This window comes from Oncorhynchus gorbuscha, linkage group LG18 (genome assembly GCF_021184085.1).
Source record: "Oncorhynchus gorbuscha isolate QuinsamMale2020 ecotype Even-year linkage group LG18, OgorEven_v1.0, whole genome shotgun sequence".
NCBI classification, from domain to species: domain Eukaryota; kingdom Metazoa; phylum Chordata; class Actinopteri; order Salmoniformes; family Salmonidae; genus Oncorhynchus; species Oncorhynchus gorbuscha.
Window position 1 is genome coordinate 76,085,696 of NC_060190.1, and position 23,979 is coordinate 76,109,674.

At 52.8% G+C, this 23,979-nt stretch overlaps 1 protein-coding gene across 3 annotated transcripts in view; it reads right to left on the reverse strand.

The window, feature by feature from the left end:
- Nucleotides 1-23,979, reverse strand: part of LOC124003805 (glutamate receptor-interacting protein 2-like) — a 251,701-nt gene that overhangs the window by 116,759 nt on the left and 110,963 nt on the right. For all 3 annotated transcript variants that reach the window (XM_046312392.1, XM_046312390.1, XM_046312389.1), the window contains 3 exons: nt 22,986-23,131; nt 9,301-9,448; nt 7,021-7,190 (listed from right to left, as the gene is read on the reverse strand). In XM_046312392.1, the coding sequence (XP_046168348.1) occupies nt 7,021-7,190; nt 9,301-9,448; nt 22,986-23,131 (464 nt within the window). The remainder of the gene's footprint in view (nt 1-7,020; nt 7,191-9,300; nt 9,449-22,985; nt 23,132-23,979) is intronic.

Here is a 23,979-nt window from a genome sequence, read left to right on the forward strand (position 1 = left end):
CTCTAGTCTGCCCTAGTCTGCTCTAGTCTGCCCTGCCCTAGTCTGCTCTAGTCTGCCCTGCCCTAGTCTGCTCTAGTCTGCCCTGCCCTAGTCTGCTCTAGCCTGCCCTAGTCTACTCTAGCCTGCCCTAGTCTGCTCTAGTCTGCCCTGCCCTAGTCTGCTCTAGTCTGCCCTAGTCTGCTCTAGTCTGCCCTGCCCTAGTCTGCTCTAGTCTGCCCTGCCCTAGTCTGCTCTAGTCTGCCCTAGTCTGCTCTAGTCTGCCCTGCCCTAGTCTGCTCTAGTCTGCCCTAGTCTGCTCTAGTCTGCCCTGCCCTAGTCTGCTCTAGTCTGCCCTGCCCTAGTCTGCTCTAGTCTGCCCTGCCCTAGTCTGCTCTAGCCTGCCCTAGTCTACTCTAGCCTGCCCTAGTCTGCTCTAGTCTGCCCTGCCCTAGTCTGCTCTAGTCTGCCCTAGTCTGCTCTAGTCTGCCCTGCCCTAGTCTGCTCTAGTCTGCCCTGCCCTAGTCTGCTCTAGTCTGCCCTGCCCTAGTCTGCTCTAGCCTGCCCTAGTCTGCTCTAGTCTGCCCTGCCCTAGTCTGCTCTAGTCTGCCCTGCCCTAGTCTGCCCTGCCCTAGTCTGCTCTAGTCTGCCCTGCCCTAGTCTGCTCTAGTCTGCCCTAGTCTGCTCTAATCTGCCCTGCCCTAGTCTGCTCTAGTCTGCCCTGCCCTAGTCTGCTCTAGTCTGCCCTGCCCTAGTCTGCTCTAGCCTGCCCTAGTCTGCTCTAGTCTGCCCTGCCCTAGTCTGCTCTAGTCTGCCCTGCCCTAGTCTGCCCTGCCCTAGTCTGCTCTAGTCTGCCCTGCCCTAGTCTGCTCTAGTCTGTCCTGCTCTAGTCTGTCCTCCTCTAGTCTGTCCTCCTCTAGTCTGTCCTCCTCTAGTCTGTCCTCCTCTAGTCTGTCCTCCTCTAGTCTGTCCTCCTCTAGTCTGTCCTCCTCTAGTCTGTCCTCCTCTAGTCTGTCCTCCTCTAGTCTGTCCTCCTCTAGTCTGTCCTCCTCTAGTCTGTCCTCCTCTAGTCTGTCCTGCTCTAGTCTGTCCTCCTCTAGTCTGTCCTCCTCTAGTCTGTCCTCCTCTAGTCTGTCCTCCTCTAGTCTGTCCTCCTCTAGTCTGTCCTCCTCTAGTCTGTCCTCCTCTAGTCTGTCCTCCTCTAGTCTGTCCTCCTCTAGTCTGTCCTGCTCTAGTCTGTCCTCCTCTAGTCTGTCCTCCTCTAGTCTGTCCTCCTCTAGTCTGTCCTCCTCTAGTCTGTCCTCCTCTAGTCTGTCCTCCTCTAGTCTGTCCTGCTCTAGTCTGTCCTCCTCTAGTCTGTCCTCCTCTAGTCTGTCCTGCTCTAGTCTGTCCTCCTCTAGTCTGTCCTCCTCTAGTCTGTCCTCCTCTAGTCTGTCCTCCTCTAGTCTGTCCTCCTCTAGTCTGTCCTGCTCTAGTCTGTCCTCCTCTAGTCTGTCCTCCTCTAGTCTGTCCTCCTCTAGTCTGTCCTCCTCTAGTCTGTCCTCCTCTAGTCTGTCCTCCTCTAGTCTGTCCTGCTCTAGTCTGTCCTCCTCTAGTCTGTCCTCCTAGTCTGTCCTCCTCTAGTCTGTCCTCCTCTAGTCTGTCCTCCTCTAGTCTGTCCTCCTCTAGTCTGTCCTCCTCTAGTCTGTCCTCCTCTAGTCTGTCCTCCTCTAGTCTGTCCTCTAGTCTGTCGTCCTCTAGTCTGTCCTCCTCTAGTCTGTCCTCCTCTAGTCTGTCGTCCTCTAGTCTGTCGTCCTCTAGTCTGTCCTCCTCTAGTCTGTCGTCCTCTAGTCTGTCCTCCTCTAGTCTGTCCTCCTCTAGTCTGTCCTCCTCTAGTCTGTCCTCCTCTAGTCTGTCGTCCTCTAGTCTGTCCTCCTCTAGTCTGTCCTGCTCTAGTCTGTCCTCCTCTAGTCTGTCGTCCTCTAGTCTGTGCTCTAGTCTGTCCTCCTCTAGTCTGTCCTCCTCTAGTCTGTCCTCCTCTAGTCTGTCGTCCTCTAGTCTGTGCTCTAGTCTGTCCTCCTCTAGTCTGTCCTCCTCTAGTCTGTCCTCCTCTAGTCTGTCGTCCTCTAGTCTGTGCTCTAGTCTGTCCTCCTCTAGTCTGTCCTCCTCTAGTCTGTCCTCCTCTAGTCTGTCGTCCTCTAGTCTGTCCTCCTCTAGTCTGTCCTGCTCTAGTCTGTCCTCCTCTAGTCTGTCCTCCTCTAGTCTGTCCTCCTCTAGTCTGTCCTCCTCTAGTCTGTCCTCCTCTAGTCTGTCCTCCTCTAGTCTGTCCTCCTCTAGTCTGTCCTCCTCTAGTCTGTCCTCCTCTAGTCTGTCCTCCTCTAGTCTGTCCTCCTCTAGTCTGTCCTCCTCTAGTCTGTCCTCCTCTAGTCTGTCCTCCTCTAGTCTGTCCTCCTCTAGTCTGTCCTCCTCTAGTCTGTCCTCCTCTAGTCTGTCCTCCTCTAGTCTGTCCTCCTCTAGTCTGTCCTCCTCTAGTCTGTCCTGCTCTAGTCTGTCCTCCTCTAGTCTGTCCTCCTCTAGTCTGTCGTCCTCTAGTCTGTCGTCCTCTAGTCTGTCCTGCTCTAGTCTGTCCTCCTCTAGTCTGTCCTCCTCTAGTCTGTCCTCCTCTAGTCTGTCCTGCTCTAGTCTGTCCTCCTCTAGTCTGTCCTCCTCTAGTCTGTCCTCCTCTAGTCTGTCCTCCTCTAGTCTGTCCTGCTCTAGTCTGTCCTGCTCTAGTCTGTCCTCCTCTAGTCTGTCCTGCTCTAGTCTGTCCTCCTCTAGTCTGTCCTGCTCTAGTCTGTCCTCCTCTAGTCTGTCCTCCTCTAGTCTGTCCTGCTCTAGTCTGCTCTAGTCTGTCGTCCTCTAGTCTGTGCTCTAGTCTGTCCTCCTCTAGTCTGTCCTCCTCTAGTCTGTCCTCCTCTAGTCTGTCCTCCTCTAGTCTGTCCTCCTCTAGTCTGTCCTGCTCTAGTCTGTCCTCCTCTAGTCTGTCCTGCTCTAGTCTGTCCTCCTCTAGTCTGTCCTCCTCTAGTCTGTCCTCCTCTAGTCTGTCCTCCTCTAGTCTGTCCTCCTCTAGTCTGTCCTCCTCTAGTCTGTCCTCCTCTAGTCTGTCCTCCTCTAGTCTGTCCTCCTCTAGTCTGTCCTCCTCTAGTCTGTCCTCCTCTAGTCTGTCCTCCTCTAGTCTGTCCTCCTCTAGTCTGTCCTCCTCTAGTCTGTCCTCCTCTAGTCTGTCCTCCTCTAGTCTGTCCTGCTCTAGTCTGTCCTCCTCTAGTCTGTCCTCCTCTAGTCTGTCGTCCTCTAGTCTGTCGTCCTCTAGTCTGCTCTAGTCTGTCCTGCTCTAGTCTGTCCTCCTCTAGTCTGTCCTGCTCTAGTCTGTCCTCCTCTAGTCTGTCCTGCTCTAGTCTGTCCTCCTCTAGTCTGTCCTCCTCTAGTCTGTCCTCCTCTAGTCTGTCCTCCTCTAGTCTGTGCTCTAGTCTGTCCTCCTCTAGTCTGTCCTCCTCTAGTCTGTCCTCCTCTAGTCTGTCCTGCTCTAGTCTGTCCTGCTCTAGTCTGTCCTCCTCTAGTCTGTCCTCCTCTAGTCTGTGCTCTAGTCTGTCCTCCTCTAGTCTGTCCTCCTCTAGTCTGTCCTGCTCTAGTCTGTGTTCTAGTCTGTCCTCCTCTAGTCTGTCCTCCTCTAGTCTGTCCTCCTCTAGTCTGTCCTCCTCTAGTCTGTCCTGCTCTAGTCTGTCCTGCTCTAGTCTGTCCTCCTCTAGTCTGTCCTCCTCTAGTCTGTCGTCCTCTAGTCTGTCCTCCTCTAGTCTGTCCTCCTCTAGTCTGTCCTCCTCTAGTCTGTCCTCCTCTAGTCTGTCCTGCTCTAGTCTGTCCTCCTCTAGTCTGTCCTGCTCTAGTCTGTCCTCCTCTAGTCTGTCCTCCTCTAGTCTGTCCTCCTCTAGTCTGTCCTCCTCTAGTCTGTCCTCCTCTAGTCTGTCCTGCTCTAGTCTGTCCTCCTCTAGTCTGTCCTCCTCTAGTCTGTCCTCCTCTAGTCTGTCCTCCTCTAGTCTGTCCTCCTCTAGTCTGTCCTCCTCTAGTCTGTCCTCCTCTAGTCTGTCCTGCTCTAGTCTGTCCTCCTCTAGTCTGTCCTCCTCTAGTCTGTCCTGCTCTAGTCTGTCCTCCTCTAGTCTGTCCTCCTCTAGTCTGTGCTCCTCTAGTCTGTCCTCCTCTAGTCTGTCCTGCTCTAGTCTGTCCTCCTCTAGTCTGTCCTCCTCTAGTCTGTGCTCCTCTAGTCTGTCCTGCTCTAGTCTGTCCTCCTCTAGTCTGTCCTCCTCTAGTCTGTCCTCCTCTAGTCTGTCCTCCTCTAGTCTGTCCTGCTCTAGTCTGTCCTCCTCTAGTCTGTCCTCCTCTAGTCTGTCGTCCTCTAGTCTGTCGTCCTCTAGTCTGCTCTAGTCTGTCCTGCTCTAGTCTGTCCTCCTCTAGTCTGTCCTCCTCTAGTCTGTGCTCCTCTAGTCTGTCCTGCTCTAGTCTGTCCTCCTCTAGTCTGTCCTGCTCTAGTCTGTCCTCCTCTAGTCTGTCCTCCTCTAGTCTGTCCTCCTCTAGTCTGTCCTCCTCTAGTCTGTCCTGCTCTAGTCTGTCCTCCTCTAGTCTGTGCTCTAGTCTGTCCTCCTCTAGTCTGTCCTCCTCTAGTCTGTCCTCCTCTAGTCTGTCCTCCTCTAGTCTGTCCTGTTCTAGTCTTTCCTCCTCTAGTCTGTCCTCCTCTAGTCTGTCCTCCTCTAGTCTGTCCTCCTCTAGTCTGTCCTGTTCTAGTCTGTCCTCCTCTAGTCTGTCCTCCTCTAGTCTGTCCTGCTCTAGTCTGTCCTCCTCTAGTCTGTCCTCCTCTAGTCTGTCCTGCTCTAGTCTGTCCTCCTCTAGTCTGTCCTCCTCTAGTCTGTCGTCCTCTAGTCTGTCGTCCTCTAGTCTGCTCTAGTCTGTCCTGCTCTAGTCTGTCCTCCTCTAGTCTGTCCTCCTCTAGTCTGTGCTCCTCTAGTCTGTCCTGCTCTAGTCTGTCCTCCTCTAGTCTGTCCTGCTCTAGTCTGTCCTCCTCTAGTCTGTCCTCCTCTAGTCTGTCCTCCTCTAGTCTGTCCTCCTCTAGTCTGTCCTGCTCTAGTCTGTCCTCCTCTAGTCTGTGCTCTAGTCTGTCCTCCTCTAGTCTGTCCTCCTCTAGTCTGTCCTCCTCTAGTCTGTCCTCCTCTAGTCTGTCCTGTTCTAGTCTGTCCTCCTCTAGTCTGTCCTCCTCTAGTCTGTCCTCCTCTAGTCTGTCCTCCTCTAGTCTGTCCTGCTCTAGTCTGTCCTGCTCTAGTCTGTCCTCCTCTAGTCTGTCCTCCTCTAGTCTGTCCTGTTCTAGTCTGTCCTCCTCTAGTCTGTGCTCTAGTCTGTCCTCCTCTAGTCTGTCCTCCTCTAGTCTGTCCTGCTCTAGTCTGTCCTGTTCTAGTCTGTCCTCCTCTAGTCTGTCCTCCTCTAGTCTGTCCTCCTCTAGTCTGTCCTCCTCTAGTCTGTCCTCCTCTAGTCTGTCCTGTTCTAGTCTGTCCTCCTCTAGTCTGTCCTCCTCTAGTCTGTCCTCCTCTAGTCTGTCCTCCTCTAGTCTGTCCTGCTCTAGTCTGTCCTCCTCTAGTCTGTCCTCCTCTAGTCTGTCCTGTTCTAGTCTGTCCTCCTCTAGTCTGTGCTCTAGTCTGTCCTCCTCTAGTCTGTCCTCCTCTAGTCTGTCCTGCTCTAGTCTGTCCTGTTCTAGTCTGTCCTCCTCTAGTCTGTCCTGCTCTAGTCTGTCCTCCTCTAGTCTGTCCTCCTCTAGTCTGTCCTCCTCTAGTCTGTCCTCCTCTAGTCTGTCCTCCTCTAGTCTGTCCTGCTCTAGTCTGTCCTCCTCTAGTCTGTCCTGCTCTAGTCTGTCCTGCTCTAGTCTGTCCTCCTCTAGTCTGTCCTGCTCTAGTCTGTCCTCCTCTAGTCTGTCCTCCTCTAGTCTGTCCTCCTCTAGTCTGTCCTGCTCTAGTCTGTCCTCCTCTAGTCTGTCCTCCTCTAGTCTGTCCTGCTCTAGTCTGTCCTCCTCTAGTCTGTCCTGCTCTAGTCTGTCCTCCTCTAGTCTGTCCTCCTCTAGTCTGTCCTCCTCTAGTCTGTCCTGCTCTAGTCTGTCCTCCTCTAGTCTGTCCTGCTCTAGTCTGTCCTGCTCTAGTCTGTCCTCCTCTAGTCTGTCCTCCTCTAGTCTGTCCTGCTCTAGTCTGTCCTCCTCTAGTCTGTCCTCCTCTAGTCTGTCCTCCTCTAGTCTGTCCTGCTCTAGTCTGTCCTGCTCTAGTCTGTCCTCCTCTAGTCTGTCCTCCTCTAGTCTGTCCTGCTCTAGTCTGTCCTCCTCTAGTCTGTCCTCCTCTAGTCTGTCCTGCTCTAGTCTGTCCTCCTCTAGTCTGTCGTCCTCTAGTCTGTCGTCCTCTAGTCTGTGCTCTAGTCTGTCCTGCTCTAGTCTGATGTGCTCTAATCTGGTGTGCTGTGGCTGTCTAGATATTCCACTGCAGCATTGGATACAAGACACGTTGTGTGAAAAAGCTTTGTGTTTGTATCACACTATGCAGGGCTCAACTCTGACTGAGATTTCAGGATTTTTGGCATGTGTGCATCTCTGAATAAATCTGGTTCTCAGTGTTATACTCATGGGGAAACATTAAGCCCTGTACAGCTAATTAAAACAACTGGCAACAAACAAAATCACAGGCCTGTCCCTGCTGAGTGCGTGTGTGTGTGTGTGTGTGTGTGTGTGTGTGTGTGTGTGTGTGTGTGTGTGTGTGTGTGTGTGTGTGTGTGTGTGTGTGTGTGTGTGTGTGTGTGTGTGTGTGTGTGTGTGTGTGTGTGTGTGTGTGTGTGTGTGTGTGTGTGTGTGTGTGTGTGTGTGTGTGTGTGTGTGTGCAAGCAGGTCTCAGTGTTATACTCATGGGGAAACATTAGGCTCAGTACAGCTAATTAAAACAACTAAAGGCAAGCGACATCACAGGCATGTCCCTGCTGAGTGCGTGTGTGTGTGTGTGTGTTATCTCTCCGTACCAGTGTCCTGTGGTTTGTTAGGCAGTCTGCTGTGGTGGGCAGAGAGGATCTCTAGCTTGGCCTGGTCTGATGTGCTGGCTAGCAGCTGTGTGGCCTCTAGGACTGAACAGTGCTCTGTGCTGGTCCCATCGATGGACAGGATGTGGTCCCCTGTATGGAGAGCTCCACACCTAGAGAGAGAGAGAGAGAGAGAGAGAGAGAGAGAGAGAGAGAGAGAGAGAGAGAGAGAGAGAGAGAGAGAGAGAGAGAGAGAGACAGATAGAGAGCAGTATTTGTATTCTAATGTGCTCTCCTGAGGAATGATGTGAATAGGTAGACCGTCTATCTGAGGAATGACGTGATAGGTAGACTGTCTACCAGTTCAGCTCACCTGTCCACCACACTACCTGTGGGTCTGTCAACTCACCTGTCCACCACTCTAGCTGTTGGTCTGACAGGTCACCTGTCCACCACTCTAGCTGTTGGTCTGACAGGTCACCTGTCCACCACACTACCTGTGTGTCTGTCAACTCACCTGTCCACCACTCTAGCTGTTGGTCTGACAGGTCACCTGTCCACCACTCTAGCTGTGGGTCTGTCTGCTCACCTGTCCACCACTCTAGCTGTGGGTCTGTCTGCCTACCTGTCCACCACTCTAGCTGTGGGTCTGTCTGCTCACCTGTCCACCACTCTAGCTGTGGGTCTGTCTGCTCACCTGTCCACCACTCTAGCTGTGAGTCTGTCTGCTCACCTGTCCACCACTCTAGCTGTGGGTCTGTCTGCTCACCTGTCCACCACACTACCTGTGGGTCTGTAAACCCTCCTGTCCACCACACTACCTGTGGGTCTGTCAACTTATCTGTCCACCACACTACCTGTGGGTCTGTCTACTCACCTGTCCACCACACTACCTGTGGGTCTGTCACCTCACCTGTGCACCACTCTAGCTGTGGGTCTGTCTGCTCACCTGTCCACCACTCTAGCTGTGGGTCTGTCTGCTCACCTGTCCACCACACTACCTGTGGGTCTGTCACCTCACCTGTCCACCACTCTAGCTGTGGGTCTGTCTGCTCACCTGTCCACCACTCTAGCTGTGGGTCTGTCAACACACCTGTCCACCACTCTAACTGTGGGTCTGTCTGCTCACCTGTCCCACCACTCTAGCTGTGGGTCTGTCTGCTCACCTGTCCCACCACTCTAGCTGTGGGTCTGTCTGCTCACCTGTCCACCACACTAGCTGTGGGTCTGTCTGCTCACCTGTCCACCACTCTAGCTGTGGGTCTGTCAATTCACCTGTCCACCACTCTAGCTGTGGGTCTGTCTGCTCACCTGTCCACCACTCTAGCTGTGGGTCTGTCTGCTCACCTGTCCACCACACTAGCTGTGGGTCTGTCTGCTCACCTGTCCACCACTCTAGCTGTTGGTCTGACAGGTCACCTGTCCACCACTCTAGCTGTGGGTCTGTCTGCCCACCTGTCCACAACTCTAGCTGTGGGCCTGTCTGCCCACCTGTCCACCACACTACCTGTGGGTCTGTCTGCCCACCTGTCCACCACTCTAGCTGTGGGTCTGTCTGCTCACCTGTCCACCACACTAGCTGTGGGTCTGTCTGCTCACCTGTCCACCACTCTAGCTGTTGGTCTGACAGGTCACCTGTCCACCACTCTAGCTGTTGATCTGACAGATCACCTGTCCACCACTCTAGCTGTGGGTTTGTCTGCTCACCTGTCCACCACACTACCTGTGGGTCTGTCACCTCACCTGTCCACCACTCTAGCTGTGGGTCTGTCTGCTCACCTGTCCACCACTCTAGCTGTGGGTCTGTCTGCTCACCTGTCCACCACACTAGCTGTGGGTCTGTCTGCTCACCTGTCCACCACTCTAGCTGTGGGTCTGTCTGCTCACCTGTCCACCACTCTAGCTGTGGGTCTGTCTGCTCACCTGTCCACCACACTAGCTGTGGGTCTGTCTGCTCACCTGTCCACCACTCTAGCTGTGGGTCTGTCTGCTCACCTGTCCACCACTCTAGCTGTGGGTCTGTCTGCTCACCTGTCCACCACACTAGCTGTGGGTCTGTCTGCTTACCTGTCCACCACACTAGCTGTGGGTCTGTCTGCTCACCTGTCCACCACACTAGCTGTGGGTCTGTCTGCTCACCTGTCCACCACACTAGCTGTGGGTCTGTCTGCTCACCTGTCCACCACTCTAGCTGTGGGTCTGTCTGCTCACCTGTCCACCACTCTAGCTGTGGGTCTGTCTGCTCACCTGTCCACCACTCTAGCTGTGGGTCTGTCTGCTCACCTGTCCACCACACTAGCTGCTTTGATCCTGTCGATGACGATGACCTGTTTGTTCCTGTGGGTGGCGGTTGTCAAGGTGATACCCAGAGCCGCCCCTGGTGACTTGGCAATCTCCACCAATAGGGGACCAGACACATTCGTCACAGTATCTGAAAGGTCACAGATAGAGTTTGATAGTGTTACTATAATTTGATTATGCCAATGTGCTTTCATCAATTGAAAGCCCTTAATCTATTTTAGGAGAATTGGTAAGATTTCTTGTTTGCATAAAATAGACGCAGACCAGTCTTTCAATAATAGGTAATATAATTTATTCTCAGAGCGCGCTACCACTCAAACACATGCAGCAGTTTATATACAGATCATGCTGTCATTTCACTGCTTTAACAGAATCCCCTCCTCTCGACCGGGACAAAGTAAGGTTAAAAGTTAATTCTAACTTACTACCACACTCCCCGATAACTTTTGACCCCTCAACATTATCGATCACCACTGAACTGACAGTTTTAATTAACAGAAACCCTAGGAATGCACTCACTGCCTTATCTAAAAAACCCCAGAGCTAAGTTTCAGTAGGGTCAACCATAGGCTAACGACCTTCTGTGTTTACTCAGTCCCCAACCCATTTGTTTCTGCCTAGTTGTAATGGTGTTCATTAACTTTAATTACTCCTTGTCCGTGTCTCACAATCCCTTCTTATGAACTCATATTGTCAATCACTTATAAAACAAAGTATAAGTTTACTTACAGTTCCATTTAAATTAAATTAATTAATTAATTAATTAATTAAATTAAAGATTTTTTAAAATTTGTATTAATCAGTATAGTACAGTACAGTATAACAGTATATAGAATACGGTTGCAGGCTTAAAAAAAATGAGGTTGTGTCGCAGTCTTGGCAGAATAATTCTCACAATACTCATGCAATGCATATCCTATGGATAATTAGACACAAAAATAACTGTTCCACAGTTTAAACTTTTTAATTCCTGCAACTCTATGATGACTACGATATGGCATTCAGAGTCCACCTCCCAGAAACGTATTACAATGAGAGGTTAACAGCAGGAACATGGGACAATTAGCTGTCATTATGGTCCAGGGATGTTCAGTTCCAGCCCTTGAGGACTGAAGTGATTTTATTTTTTTACCTGATTTACCATAATTGGTCAATTACTGTAATATTTTTTTTTACCTTTATTTAACTAGGCAAGTCAGTTAAGAAAAAATTCTTATTTTCAATGACGGCCTAGGAACAGTTGTTCAGGGGCAGAACGACAGATTTGTACCTTGTCAGCTCGGGGATTTAAACTTGCAACCTTCCGGTTACTAGTCCTACACTCTAACCAGTAGGCTACCCTGCCGCCTCTACACTCTAACCACTAGGCTACCCTGCCCCCTCTACACTCTAACCACTAGGCTACCCTGCCGCCTCTACACTCTAACCACTAGGCTACCCTGCCACCTCTACGCTCTAACCACTAGGCTACCCTGCCGCCTCTACACTCTAACCACTAGGCTACCCTGCCACCTCTACACTCTAACCACTAGGCTACCCTGCCCCCTCTACGCTCTAACCACTAGGCTATGCTGCCACCTCTACACTCTAACCACTAGGCTACCTACCTCCTCTACACTCTAACCACTAGGCTACCCTGCCCCCTCTACACTCTAACCACTAGGCTACCCTGCCACCTCTACACTCTAACCACTAGGCTACCCTGCCACCTCTACACTCTAACCACTAGGCTACGCTGCCACCTCTACACTCTAACCACTAGGCTACCCTGCCACCTCTACACTCTAACCACTAGGCAACCCTGCCACCTCTACGCTCTAACCACTAGGCTACCCTGCCGTATTCAATCACCAGAGTGTTTTGTCCACTCATCTGGTGTCCCAGGTCGGAATCCCTGATTTAGTGGGGAAGGATGGAAAACAGCAGAATTGTGGCCATGAAAATACAGCTATTGAGTAGCGCATTTTGTACACTATACTGTGCTAGTTGATAATTGTAATCTGTAATATTGGATAAAGTTTGGAGGAGAAAGAGACAACAGCTGCTGTTTCCCTTGCCTCCTTCCTAAACCATAGAGATCTGGGGCGGCAGGTATCCTAGTGTTGGGCCAGTAACCAAAATGTTACTGGTTCGAATCCCTGAGCCGACGAGGTGAACAATCTGTCGATGTGCCCTTGAGCAAGGCTCTTAACCCTAATTGCTCTGGATAAGAGTGTCTGGTAAATGACTCCAATGTAAATATGCAGCTAGCTAAGTGTATCAACCATTTAATCGATAGAGGGGGTTATGTTCTGCAGGTCTGATATGTGAAGAGAGCACCAGAGCTAGTCTGCCTTGGACCCAGAGAACCCTGTGTAGAGGGAGACTGGGGGCCGTAGTTCTCCCTGTTCCACAGTAGTTCACTATACCAAGCCAGAGAACCCTGTGTAGAGGGAGACTGGGGGCCGTAGTTCTCCCTGTTCCACAGTAGTTCACTATACCAAGCCAGAGAACCCTGTGTAGAGGGAGACTGGGGGCCGTAGTTCTCCCTGTTCCACAGTAGTTCACTATACCAAGCCAGAGAACCCTGTGTAGAGGGAGACTGGGGGCCGTAGTTCTCCCTGTTCCAGCCACAGTAGTTCACTATACCAAGCCAGAGAACCCTGTGTAGAGGGAGACTGGGGGCCGTAGTTCTCCCTGTTCCAGCCACAGTAGTTCACTATACCAAGCCAGAGAACCCTGTGTAGAGGGAGACTGGGGGCCGTAGTTCTCCCTGTTCCACAGTAGTTCACTATACCAAGCCAGAGAACCCTGTGTAGAGGGAGACTGGGGGCCGTAGTTCTCCCTGTTCCACAGTAGTTCACTATACCAAGCCAGAGAACCCTGTGTAGAGGGAGACTGGGGGCCGTAGTTCTCCCTGTTCCACAGTAGTTCACTATACCAAGCCAGAGAACCCTGTGTAGAGGGAGACTGGGGGCCGTAGTTCTCCCTGTTCCAGCCACAGTAGTTCACTATACCAAGCCAGAGAACCCTGTGTAGAGGGAGACTGTGGGCCGTAGTTCTCCCTGTTCCAGCCACAGTAGTTCACTATACCAAGCCAGAGAACCCTGTGTAGAGGGAGACTGGGGGCCGTAGTTCTCCCTGTTCCACAGTAGTTCACTATACCAAGCCAGAGAACCCTGTGTAGAGGGAGACTGGGGGCCGTAGTTCTCCCTGTTCCACAGTAGTTCACTATACCAAGCCAGAGAACCCTGTGTAGAGGGAGACTGGGGGCCGTAGTTCTCCCTGTTCCACAGTAGTTCACTATACCAAGCCAGAGAACCCTGTGTAGAGGGAGACTGGGGGCCGTAGTTCTCCCTGTTCCAGCCACAGTAGTTCACTATACCAAGCCAGAGAACCCTGTGTAGAGGGAGACTGGGGGCCGTAGTTCTCCCTGTTCCAGCCACAGTAGTTCACTATACCAAGCCAGAGAACCCTGTGTAGAGGGAGACTGGGGGCCGTAGTTCTCCCTGTTCCAGCCACAGTAGTTCACTATACCAAGCCAGAGAACCCTGTGTAGAGGGAGACTGGGGGCCGTAGTTCTCCCTGTTCCAGCCACAGTAGTTCACTATACCAAGCCAGAGAACCCTGTGTAGAGGGAGACTGGGGGCCGTAGTTCTCCCTGTTCCAGCCACAGTAGTTCACTATACCAAGCCAGAGAACCCTGTGTAGAGGGAGACTGTGGGCCGTAGTTCTCCCTGTTCCAGCCACAGTAGTTCACTATACCAAGCCAGAGAACCCTGTGTAGAGGGAGACTGGGGGCCGTAGTTCTCCCTGTTCTAGCCACAGTAGTTCACTATACCAAGCCAGAGAACCCTGTGTAGAGGGAGACTGGGGGCCGTAGTTCTCCCTGTTCCAGCCACAGTAGTTCACTATACCAAGCCAGAGAACCCTGTGTAGAGGGAGACTGGGGGCCGTAGTTCTCCCTGTTCCAGCCACAGTAGTTCACTATACCAAGCCAGAGAACCCTGTGTAGAGGGAGACTGGGGGCCGTAGTTCTCCCTGTTCCAGCCACAGTAGTTCACTATACCAAGCCAGAGAACCCTGTGTAGAGGGAGACTGTGGGCCGTAGTTCTCCCTGTTCCAGCCACAGTAGTTCACTATACCAAGCCAGAGAACCCTGTGTAGAGGGAGACTGGGGGCCGTAGTTCTCCCTGTTCCAGCCACAGTAGTTCACTATACCAAGCCAGAGAACCCTGTGTAGAGGGAGACTGGGGGCCGTAGTTCTCCCTGTTCCAGCCACAGTAGTTCACTATACCAAGCCAGAGAACCCTGTGTAGAGGGAGACTGGGGGCCGTAGTTCTCCCTGTTCCAGCCACAGTAGTTCACTATACCAAGCCAGAGAACCCTGTGTAGAGGGAGACTGGGGGCCGTAGTTCTCCCTGTTCCAGCCACAGTAGTTCACTATACCAAGCCAGAGAACCCTGTGTGGAGGGAGACTGGGGGCCGTAGTTCTCCCTGTTCCACAGTAGTTCACTATACCAAGCCAGAGAACCCTGTGTAGAGGGAGACTGTGGGCCGTAGTTCTCCCTGTTCCAGCCACAGTAGTTCACTATACCAAGCCAGAGAACCCTGTGTGGAGGGAGACTGGGGGCCGTAGTTCTCCCTGTTCCAGCCACAGTAGTTCACTATACCAAGCCAGAGAACCCTGTGTAGAGGGAGACTGGGGGCCGTAGTTCTCCCTGTTCCAGCCACAGTAGTTCACTATACCAAGCCAGAGAACCCTGTGTAGAGGGAGACTGGGGGCCGTAGTTCTCCCTGTTCCAGCCACAGTAGTTCACTATACCAAGCCAGAGAACCCTGTGTAGAGGGAGACTGGGGGCCGTAGTTCTCCCTGTTCCAGCCACAGTAGTTCACTATACCAAGCCAGAGAACCCTGTGTAGAGGGAGACTGGGGGCCGTAGTTCTCCCTGTTCCAGCCACAGTAGTTCACTATACCAAGCCAGAGAACCCTGTGTAGAGGGAGACTGGGGGCCGTAGTTCTCCCTGTTCCAGCCACAGTAGTTCACTATACCAAGCCAGAGAACCCTGTGTAGAGGGAGACTGTGGGCCGTAGTTCTCCCTGTTCCAGCCACAGTAGTTCACTATACCAAGCCAGAGAACCCTGTGTAGAGGGAGACTGGGGGCCGTAGTTCTCCCTGTTCCAGCCACAGTAGTTCACTATACCAAGCCAGAGAACCCTGTGTAGAGGGAGACTGGGGGCCGTAGTTCTCCCTGTTCCAGCCACAGTAGTTCACTATACCAAGCCAGAGAACCCTGTGTAGAGGGAGACTGGGGGCCGTAGTTCTCCCTGTTCCAGCCACAGTAGTTCACTATACCAAGCCAGAGAACCCTGTGTAGAGGGAGACTGGGGGCCGTAGTTCTCCCTGTTCCAGCCACAGTAGTTCACTATACCAAGCCAGAGAACCCTGTGTAGAGGGAGACTGGGGGCCGTAGTTCTCCCTGTTCCAGCCACAGTAGTTCACTATACCAAGCCAGAGAACCCTGTGTAGAGGGAGACTGGGGGCCGTAGTTCTCCCTGTTCCAGCCACAGTAGTTCACTATACCAAGCCAGAGAACCCTGTGTAGAGGGAGACTGGGGGCCGTAGTTCTCCCTGTTCCAGCCACAGTAGTTCACTATACCAAGCCAGAGAACCCTGTGTAGAGGGAGACTGGGGGCCGTAGTTCTCCCTGTTCCAGCCACAGTAGTTCACTATACCAAGCCAGAGAACCCTGTGTAGAGGGAGACTGGGGGCCGTAGTTCTCCCTGTTCCAGCCACAGTAGTTCACTATACCAAGCCAGAGAACCCTGTGTAGAGGGAGACTGGGGGCCGTAGTTCTCCCTGTTCCAGCCACAGTAGTTCACTATACCAAGCCAGAGAACCCTGTGTAGAGGGAGACTGGGGGCCGTAGTTCTCCCTGTTCCAGCCACAGTAGTTCACTATACCAAGCCAGAGAACCCTGTGTGGAGGGAGACTGGGGGCCGTAGTTCTCCCTGTTCCAGCCACAGTAGTTCACTATACCAAGCCAGAGAACCCTGTGTAGAGGGAGACTGGGGGCCGTAGTTCTCCCTGTTCCAGCCACAGTAGTTCACTATACCAAGCCAGAGAACCCTGTGTAGAGGGAGACTGTGGGCCGTAGTTCTCCCTGTTCCAGCCACAGTAGTTCACTATACCAAGCCAGAGAACCCTGTGTAGAGGGAGACTGGGGGCCGTAGTTCTCCCTGTTCCAGCCACAGTAGTTCACTATACCAAGCCAGAGAACCCTGTGTAGAGGGAGACTGGGGGCCGTAGTTCTCCCTGTTCCAGCCACAGTAGTTCACTATACCAAGCCAGAGAACCCTGTGTAGAGGGAGACTGGGGGCCGTAGTTCTCCCTGTTCCAGCCACAGTAGTTCACTATACCAAGCCAGAGAACCCTGTGTAGAGGGAGACTGGGGGCCGTAGTTCTCCCTGTTCCAGCCACAGTAGTTCACTATACCAAGCCAGAGAACCCTGTGTAGAGGGAGACTGTGGGCCGTAGTTCTCCCTGTTCCAGCCACAGTAGTTCACTATACCAAGCCAGAGAACCCTGTGTGGAGGGAGACTGGGGGCCGTAGTTCTCCCTGTTCCAGCCACAGTAGTTCACTATACCAAGCCAGAGAACCCTGTGTAGAGGGAGACTGGGGCCGTAGTTCTCCCTGTTCCAGCCACAGTAGTTCACTATACCAAGCCAGAGAACCCTGTGTAGAGGGAGACTGGGGGCCGTAGTTCTCCCTGTTCCAGCCACAGTAGTTCACTATACCAAGCCAGAGAACCCTGTGTAGAGGGAGACTGGGGGCCGTAGTTCTCCCTGTTCCAGCCACAGTAGTTCACTATACCAAGCCAGAGAACCCTGTGTAGAGGGAGACTGGGGGCCGTAGTTCTCCCTGTTCCAGCCACAGTAGTTCACTATACCAAGCCAGAGAACCCTGTGTAGAGGGAGACTGGGGGCCGTAGTTCTCCCTGTTCCAGCCACAGTAGTTCACTATACCAAGCCAGAGAACCCTGTGTAGAGGGAGACTGGGGGCCGTAGTTCTCCCTGTTCCAGCCACAGTAGTTCACTATACCAAGCCAGAGAACCCTGTGTAGAGGGAGACTGGGGGCCGTAGTTCTCCCTGTTCCAGCCACAGTAGTTCACTATACCAAGCCAGAGAACCCTGTGTAGAGGGAGACTGGGGGCCGTAGTTCTCCCTGTTCCACAGTAGTTCACTATACCAAGCCAGAGAACCCTGTGTAGAGGGAGACTGGGGCCGTAGTTCTCCCTGTTCCAGCCACAGTAGTTCACTATACCAAGCCAGAGAACCCTGTGTAGAGGGAGACTGGGGGCCGTAGTTCTCCCTGTTCCAGCCACAGTAGTTCACTATACCAAGCCAGAGAACCCTGTGTAGAGGGAGACTGTGGGCCGTAGTTCTCCCTGTTCCACAGTAGTTCACTATACCAAGCCAGAGAACCCTGTGTAGAGGGAGACTGGGGCCGTAGTTCTCCCTGTTCCAGCCACAGTAGTTCACTATACCAAGCCAGAGAACCCTGTGTGGAGGGAGACTGGGGGCCGTAGTTCTCCCTGTTCCACAGTAGTTCACTATACCAAGCCAGAGAACCCTGTGTAGAGGGAGACTGGGGGCCGTAGTTCTCCCTGTTCCACAGTAGTTCACTATACCAAGCCAGAGAACCCTGTGTAGAGGGAGACTGGGGGCCGTAGTTCTCCCTGTTCCAGCAGTAGTTCACTATACCAAGCCAGAGAACCCTGTGTAGAGGGAGACTGGGGGCCGTAGTTCTCCCTGTTCCAGCCACAGTAGTTCACTATACCAAGCCAGAGAACCCTGTGTAGAGGGAGACTGGGGGCCGTAGTTCTCCCTGTTCCAGCCACAGTAGTTCACTATACCAAGCCAGAGAACCCTGTGTAGAGGGAGACTGTGGGCCAAAGTTCTCCCTGTTCCAGCCACAGTAGTTCACTATACCAAGCCAGAGAACCCTGTGTAGAGGGAGACTGGGGGCCGTAGTTCTCCCTGTTCCACAGTAGTTCACTATACCAAGCCAGAGAACCCTGTGTAGAGGGAGACTGTGGGCCGTAGTTCTCCCTGTTCCACAGTAGTTCACTATACCAAGCCAGAGAACCCTGTGTAGAGGGAGACTGTGGGCCGTAGTTCTCCCTGTTCCAGCCACAGTAGTTCACTATACCAAGCCAGAGAACCCTGTGTAGAGGGAGACTGTGGGCCGTAGTTCTCCCTGTTCCACAGTAGTTCACTATACCAAGCCAGAGAACCCTGTGTAGAGGGAGACTGGGGGCCGTAGTTCTCCCTGTTCCAGCCACAGTAGTTCACTATACCAAGCCAGAGAACCCTGTGTGGAGGGAGACTGGGGGCCGTAGTTCTCCCTGTTCCAGCCACAGTAGTTCACTATACCAAGCCAGAGAACCCTGTGTGGAGGGAGACTGGGGGCCGTAGTTCTCCCTGTTCCACAGTAGTTCACTATACCAAGCCAGAGAACCCTGTGTAGAGGGAGACTGTGGGCCATAGTTCTCCCTGTTCCAGCCACAGTAGTTCACTATACCAAGCCAGAGAACCCTGTGTGGAGGGAGACTGGGGGCCGTAGTTCTCCCTGTTCCAGCCACAGTAGTTCACTATACCAAGCCAGAGAACCCTGTGTAGAGGGAGACTGGGGGCCGTAGTTCTCCCTGTTCCAGCCACAGTAGTTCACTATACCAAGCCAGAGAACCCTGTGTAGAGGGAGACTGTGGGCCGTAGTTCTCCCTGTTCCACAGTAGTTCACTATACCAAGCCAGAGAACCCTGTGTAGAGGGAGACTGGGGGCCGTAGTTCTCCCTGTTCCAGCCACAGTAGTTCACTATACCAAGCCAGAGAACCCTGTGTAGAGGGAGACTGGGGGCCGTAGTTCTCCCTGTTCCAGCCACAGTAGTTCACTATACCAAGCCAGAGAACCCTGTGTGGAGGGAGACTGGGGGCCGTAGTTCTCCCTGTTCCAGCCACAGTAGTTCACTATACCAAGCCAGAGAACCCTGTGTAGAGGGAGACTGGGGGCCGTAGTTCTCCCTGTTCCAGCCACAGTAGTTCACTATACCAAGCCAGAGAACCCTGTGTAGAGGGAGACTGTGGGCCGTAGTTCTCCCTGTTCCAGCCACAGTAGTTCACTATACCAAGCCAGAGAACCCTGTGTAGAGGGAGACTGGGGGCCGTAGTTCTCCCTGTTCCAGCCACAGTAGTTCACTATACCAAGCCAGAGAACCCTGTGTAGAGGGAGACTGGGGGCCGTAGTTCTCCCTGTTCCAGCCACAGTAGTTCACTATACCAAGCCAGAGAACCCTGTGTAGAGGGAGACTGGGGGCCGTAGTTCTCCCTGTTCCACAGTAGTTCACTATACCAAGCCAGAGAACCCTGTGTAGAGGGAGACTGTGGGCCGTAGTTCTCCCTGTTCCACAGTAGTTCACTATACCAAGCCAGAGAACCCTGTGTAGAGGGAGACTGGGGGCCGTAGTTCTCCCTGTTCCACAGTAGTTCACTATACCAAGCCAGAGAACCCTGTGTAGAGGGAGACTGTGGGCCGTAGTTCTCCCTGTTCCACAGTAGTTCACTATACCAAGCCAGAGAACCCTGTGTAGAGGGAGACTGGAGGCCGTAGTTCTCCCTGTTCCAGCCACAGTAGTTCACTATACCAAGCCAGAGAACCCTGTGTAGAGGGAGACTGGGGGCCGTAGTTCTCCCTGTTCCAGCCACAGTAGTTCACTATACCAAGCCAGAGAACCCTGTGTAGAGGGAGACTGTGGGCCAAAGTTCTCCCTGTTCCACAGTAGTTCACTATACCAAGCCAGAGAACCCTGTGTAGAGGGAGACTGTGGGCCGTAGTTCTCCCTGTTCCACAGTAGTTCACTATACCAAGCCAGAGAACCCTGTGTAGAGGGAGACTGTGGGCCGTAGTTCTCCCTGTTCCACAGTAGTTCACTATACCAAGCCAGAGAACCCTGTGTAGAGGGAGACTGTGGGCCGTAGTTCTCCCTGTTCCACAGTAGTTCACTATACCAAGCCAGAGAACCCTGTGTAGAGGGAGACTGTGGGCCGTAGTTCTCCCTGTTCCACAGTAGTTCACTATACCAAGCCAGAGAACCCTGTGTAGAGGGAGAATGGGGGCCGTAGTTCTCCCTGTTCCAGCCACAGTAGTTCACTATACCAATCCAGAGAACCCTGTGTGGAGGGAGACTGGGGGCCGTAGTTCTCCCTGTTCCACAGTAGTTCACTATACCAAGCCAGAGAACCCTGTGTAGAGGGAGACTGTGGGCCGTAGTTCTCCCTGTTCCACAGTAGTTCACTATACCAAGCCAGAGAACCCTGTGTAGAGGGAGACTGGGGGCCGTAGTTCTCCCTGTTCCAGCCACAGTAGTTCACTATACCAAGCCAGAGAACCCTGTGTGGAGGGAGACTGGGGGCCGTAGTTCTCCCTGTTCCAGCCACAGTAGTTCACTATACCAAGCCAGAGAACCCTGTGTAGAGGGAGACTGTGGGCCGTAGTTCTCCCTGTTCAATAGTAGTTCACTATACCAAGCCAGAGAACCCTGTGTAGAGGGAGACTGTGGGCCGTAGTTCTCCCTGTTCCACAGTAGTTCACTATACCAAGCCAGAGAACCCTGTGTAGAGGGAGACTGTGGGCCGTAGTTCTCCCTGTTCCACAGTAGTTCACTATACCAAGCCAGAGAACCCTGTGTAGAGGGAGACTGGGGGCCGTAGTTCTCCCTGTTCCAGCCACAGTAGTTCACTATACCAAGCCAGAGAACCCTGTGTAGAGGGAGACTGGGGGCTGTAGTTCTCCCTGTTCCAGCCACAGTAGTTCACTATACCAAGCCAGAGAACCCTGTGTAGAGGGAGACTGGGGGCCGTAGTTCTCCCTGTTCCAGCCACAGTAGTTCACTATACCAAGCCAGAGAACCCTGTGTAGAGGGAGACTGGGGGCCGTAGTTCTCCCTGTTCCAGCCACAGTAGTTCACTATACCAAGCCAGAGAACCCTGTGTAGAGGGAGACTGTGGGCCATAGTTCTCCCTGTTCCACAGTAGTTCACTATACCAAGCCAGAGAACCCTGTGTAGAGGGAGACTGGGGGCCGTAGTTCTCCCTGTTCCACAGTAGTTCACTATACCAAGCCAGAGAACCCTGTGTAGAGGGAGACTGTGGGCCGTAGTTCTCCCTGTTCCACAGTAGTTCACTATACCAAGCCAGAGAACCCTGTGTAGAGGGAGACTGTGGGCCGTAGTTCTCCCTGTTCCACAGTAGTTCACTATACCAAGCCAGAGAACCCTGTGTAGAGGGAGACTGTGGGCCGTAGTTCTCCCTGTTCCACAGTAGTTCACTATACCAAGCCAGAGAACCCTGTGTAGAGGGAGACTGGGGGCCGTAGTTCTCCCTGTTCCAGCCACAGTAGTTCACTATACCAAGCCAGAGAACCCTGTGTAGAGGGAGACTGTGGGCCGTAGTTCTCCCTGTTCAATAGTAGTTCACTATACCAAGCCAGAGAACCCTGTGTAGAGGGAGACTGTGGGCCGTAGTTCTCCCTGTTCCACAGTAGTTCACTATACCAAGCCAGAGAACCCTGTGTAGAGGGAGACTGTGGGCCGTAGTTCTCCCTGTTCCACAGTAGTTCACTATACCAAGCCAGAGAACCCTGTGTAGAGGGAGACTGGGGGCCGTAGTTCTCCCTGTTCCAGCCACAGTAGTTCACTATACCAAGCCAGAGAACCCTGTGTAGAGGGAGACTGGGGGCCGTAGTTCTCCCTGTTCCAGCCACAGTAGTTCACTATACCAAGCCAGAGAACCCTGTGTAGAGGGAGACTGGGGGCCGTAGTTCTCCCTGTTCCAGCCACAGTAGTTCACTATACCAAGCCAGAGAACCCTGTGTAGAGGGAGACTGGGGGCCGTAGTTCTCCCTGTTCCAGCCACAGTAGTTCACTATACCAAGCCAGAGAACCCTGTGTAGAGGGAGACTGTGGGCCATAGTTCTCCCTGTTCCACAGTAGTTCACTATACCAAGCCAGAGAACCCTGTGTAGAGGGAGACTGGGGGCCGTAGTTCTCTCTGTTCCACAGTAGTTCACTATACCAAGCCAGAGAACCCTGTGTAGAGGGAGACTGGGGGCCGTAGTTCTCCTTGCTCCAGTGGGCTAGGTTGGCTAGGGCTGGGGGGCCAAGTTGGACTGGAAAAGAGTCTGGCAACACTGGGTAACCACTTCACCTTCAATACAGGGAGGGGCTCAAAGGTCGCCAACCCTGCCACTCAGAAAACCCGCTGTTTGAGATTCAGAAATAAAAAGTAAACGAGACCAGAGACAGTCTGAGAGCAGCAGGAGTACCACTTAACTTCCTGTCTGAGAAGAAATAACACAATGTTTCTTCAGGAGGGACACAGACCCCAGATACCTTCTCTTGATGAGGGACACAGACCCCAGATACCTTCTCTTGATGAGGGACACAGACCCCAGATACCTTCTCTTGATGAGGGACACAGACCCCAGATACCTTCTCTTGATAAGGGACACAGACCCCAGATACCTTCTCTTGATGAGGGACACTGTCCTAGATACCTTCTCTTGATGAGGGACACAGACCCCAGATACCTTCTCTTGATGAGGGACACAGACCCCAGATACCTTCTCTTGATAAGGGACACAGACCCCAGATACCTTCTCTTGATGAGGGACACTGTCCTAGATACCTTCTCTTGATGAGGGACACTGTCCTAGATACCTTCTCTTGATGAGGGACACAGACCCCAGATACCTTCTCTTGATGAGGGACACTGTCCTAGATACCTTCTCATGATGAGGGACACTGTCCTAGATACCTTCTCTTGATGAGGGACACTGTCCTAGATACCTTCTCTTGATGAGGGACACAGACCCCAGATACCTTCTCTTGATGAGGGACACTGTCCTAGATACCTTCTCTTGATGAGGGACACTGTCCTAGATACCTTCTCTTGATGAGGGACACAGACCCCAGATACCTTCTCTTGATGAGGGACACTGTCCTAGATACCTTCTCTTGATGAGGGACACTGTCCTAGATACCTTCTCTTGATGAGGGACACAGACCCCAGATACCATCTCTTGATGAGGGACACAGACGTTCAAGTGTCGCCTAGTTTAACTAAAACGATGTTGAGCTGAGGGCAGGCTGGGACTTGCTGGTCCTGACCGGTACATATACAGTATATTTAGACTGGTACAGACTAGTAATGGTCTTTTTCTCACTGTCAGTTCAAGTGAAGCTTGTGGTCCCTGAAGTGTCTGGGGTCTGTTGAGTCAATATAAATGAATAGACAGTCAAGTATCAAAGTCCTGCAGCCCAGGTAGGCAGGTGTTGTCTGGTATTCTCCCCATGGCTGGTTCCAGGTGAAGAAAGTCAGTGAAGTGACTGGGATTTATTATTAAGGCTGCAAATAAAACACACAGTCTGTGATCCCAACACATTACTACTCACTATCCACTTTGATTCACATTTCAGTGAAGTTAGAGACTATAAACAAATAATATTCAGCCTGGATGACACAAAATAAGTTGACATTGTTTATATATTTCTCCAGCAGAGTGTGAACTCTGATAGAGATAGAATGACTAGAATAGAATACATTATATTTCGGACGGTTTCTCTTACTCATGATAGAGACGTCATACTCGATCTGTAGGAGGGCCTCCTGACCACACTGGTTGAGCACGGCGAGGGCATCCCTGTGGTTGGCACTGTGGAGGGGCACCCCGTCTACACACATCAGACGATCCCCCGTTTTCAGGCTACCCTCTCTACAGTAGGACGGGGGGGGGGGGACAGGTAGAGGCAGAGGAGAGAGAGGAAGGGAGAAGAAAGAGACACACATGGAGAGGGGAGACACAGGGAGGTAGAGAAAGAGAAATGGTAGAGATGGGCAGAGAAGAAGAAGGGGGTTCTGGAGGGACAGGTAGAGGCAGAGAAGAAGAAGGGGGAGGGACAGGTAGAGGCAGAGAAGAAGAAGGGGGGGTTAGGGACAGGTAGAGGCAGAGAAGAAGAAGGGGGGAGGGACAGGTAGAGGCAGAGAAGAAGAAGGGGGGAGGGACAGGTAGAGGCAGAGAAGAAGAAATCAGATTTGTAGGGGAAGAGGGACAGGTAGAGGCAGAGAAGAAGAAGGGGGGAGGGATAGGTAGAGGCAGAGAGAAGAAGAAGGGGGAGGGACAGGTAGAGGAAGAGAAGAAGAAGGGGGAGGGACAGGTAGAGGCAGAGAAGAAGAAGGGGGGACAAGAGGGACAGGTAGAGGCAGAGAAGAAGAAGGGGGGAGGGACAGGTAGAGGCAGAGAAGAAGAAGGGGAGGGACAGGTAGAGGCAGAGAAGAAGAAGCGGCCACAGAAGGGGGAGGGACAGGTAGAGGCAGAGAAGAAGAAGGGGGGAGGGACAGGTAGAGGCAGAGAAGAAGAAGGGGGAGGGACAGGTAGAGGCAGAGAAGAAGAAGGGGGAGGGACAGGTAGAGGCAGAGAAGAAGAAGGGGGAGGGACAGGTAGAGGCAGAGAAGAAGAAGGGGGGAGGGACAGGTAGAGGCAGAGAAGAAGAAGGGGGGAGGGACAGGTAGAGGCAGAGAAGAAGAAGGGGGAGGGACAGGTAGAGGCAGAGAAGAAGAAGG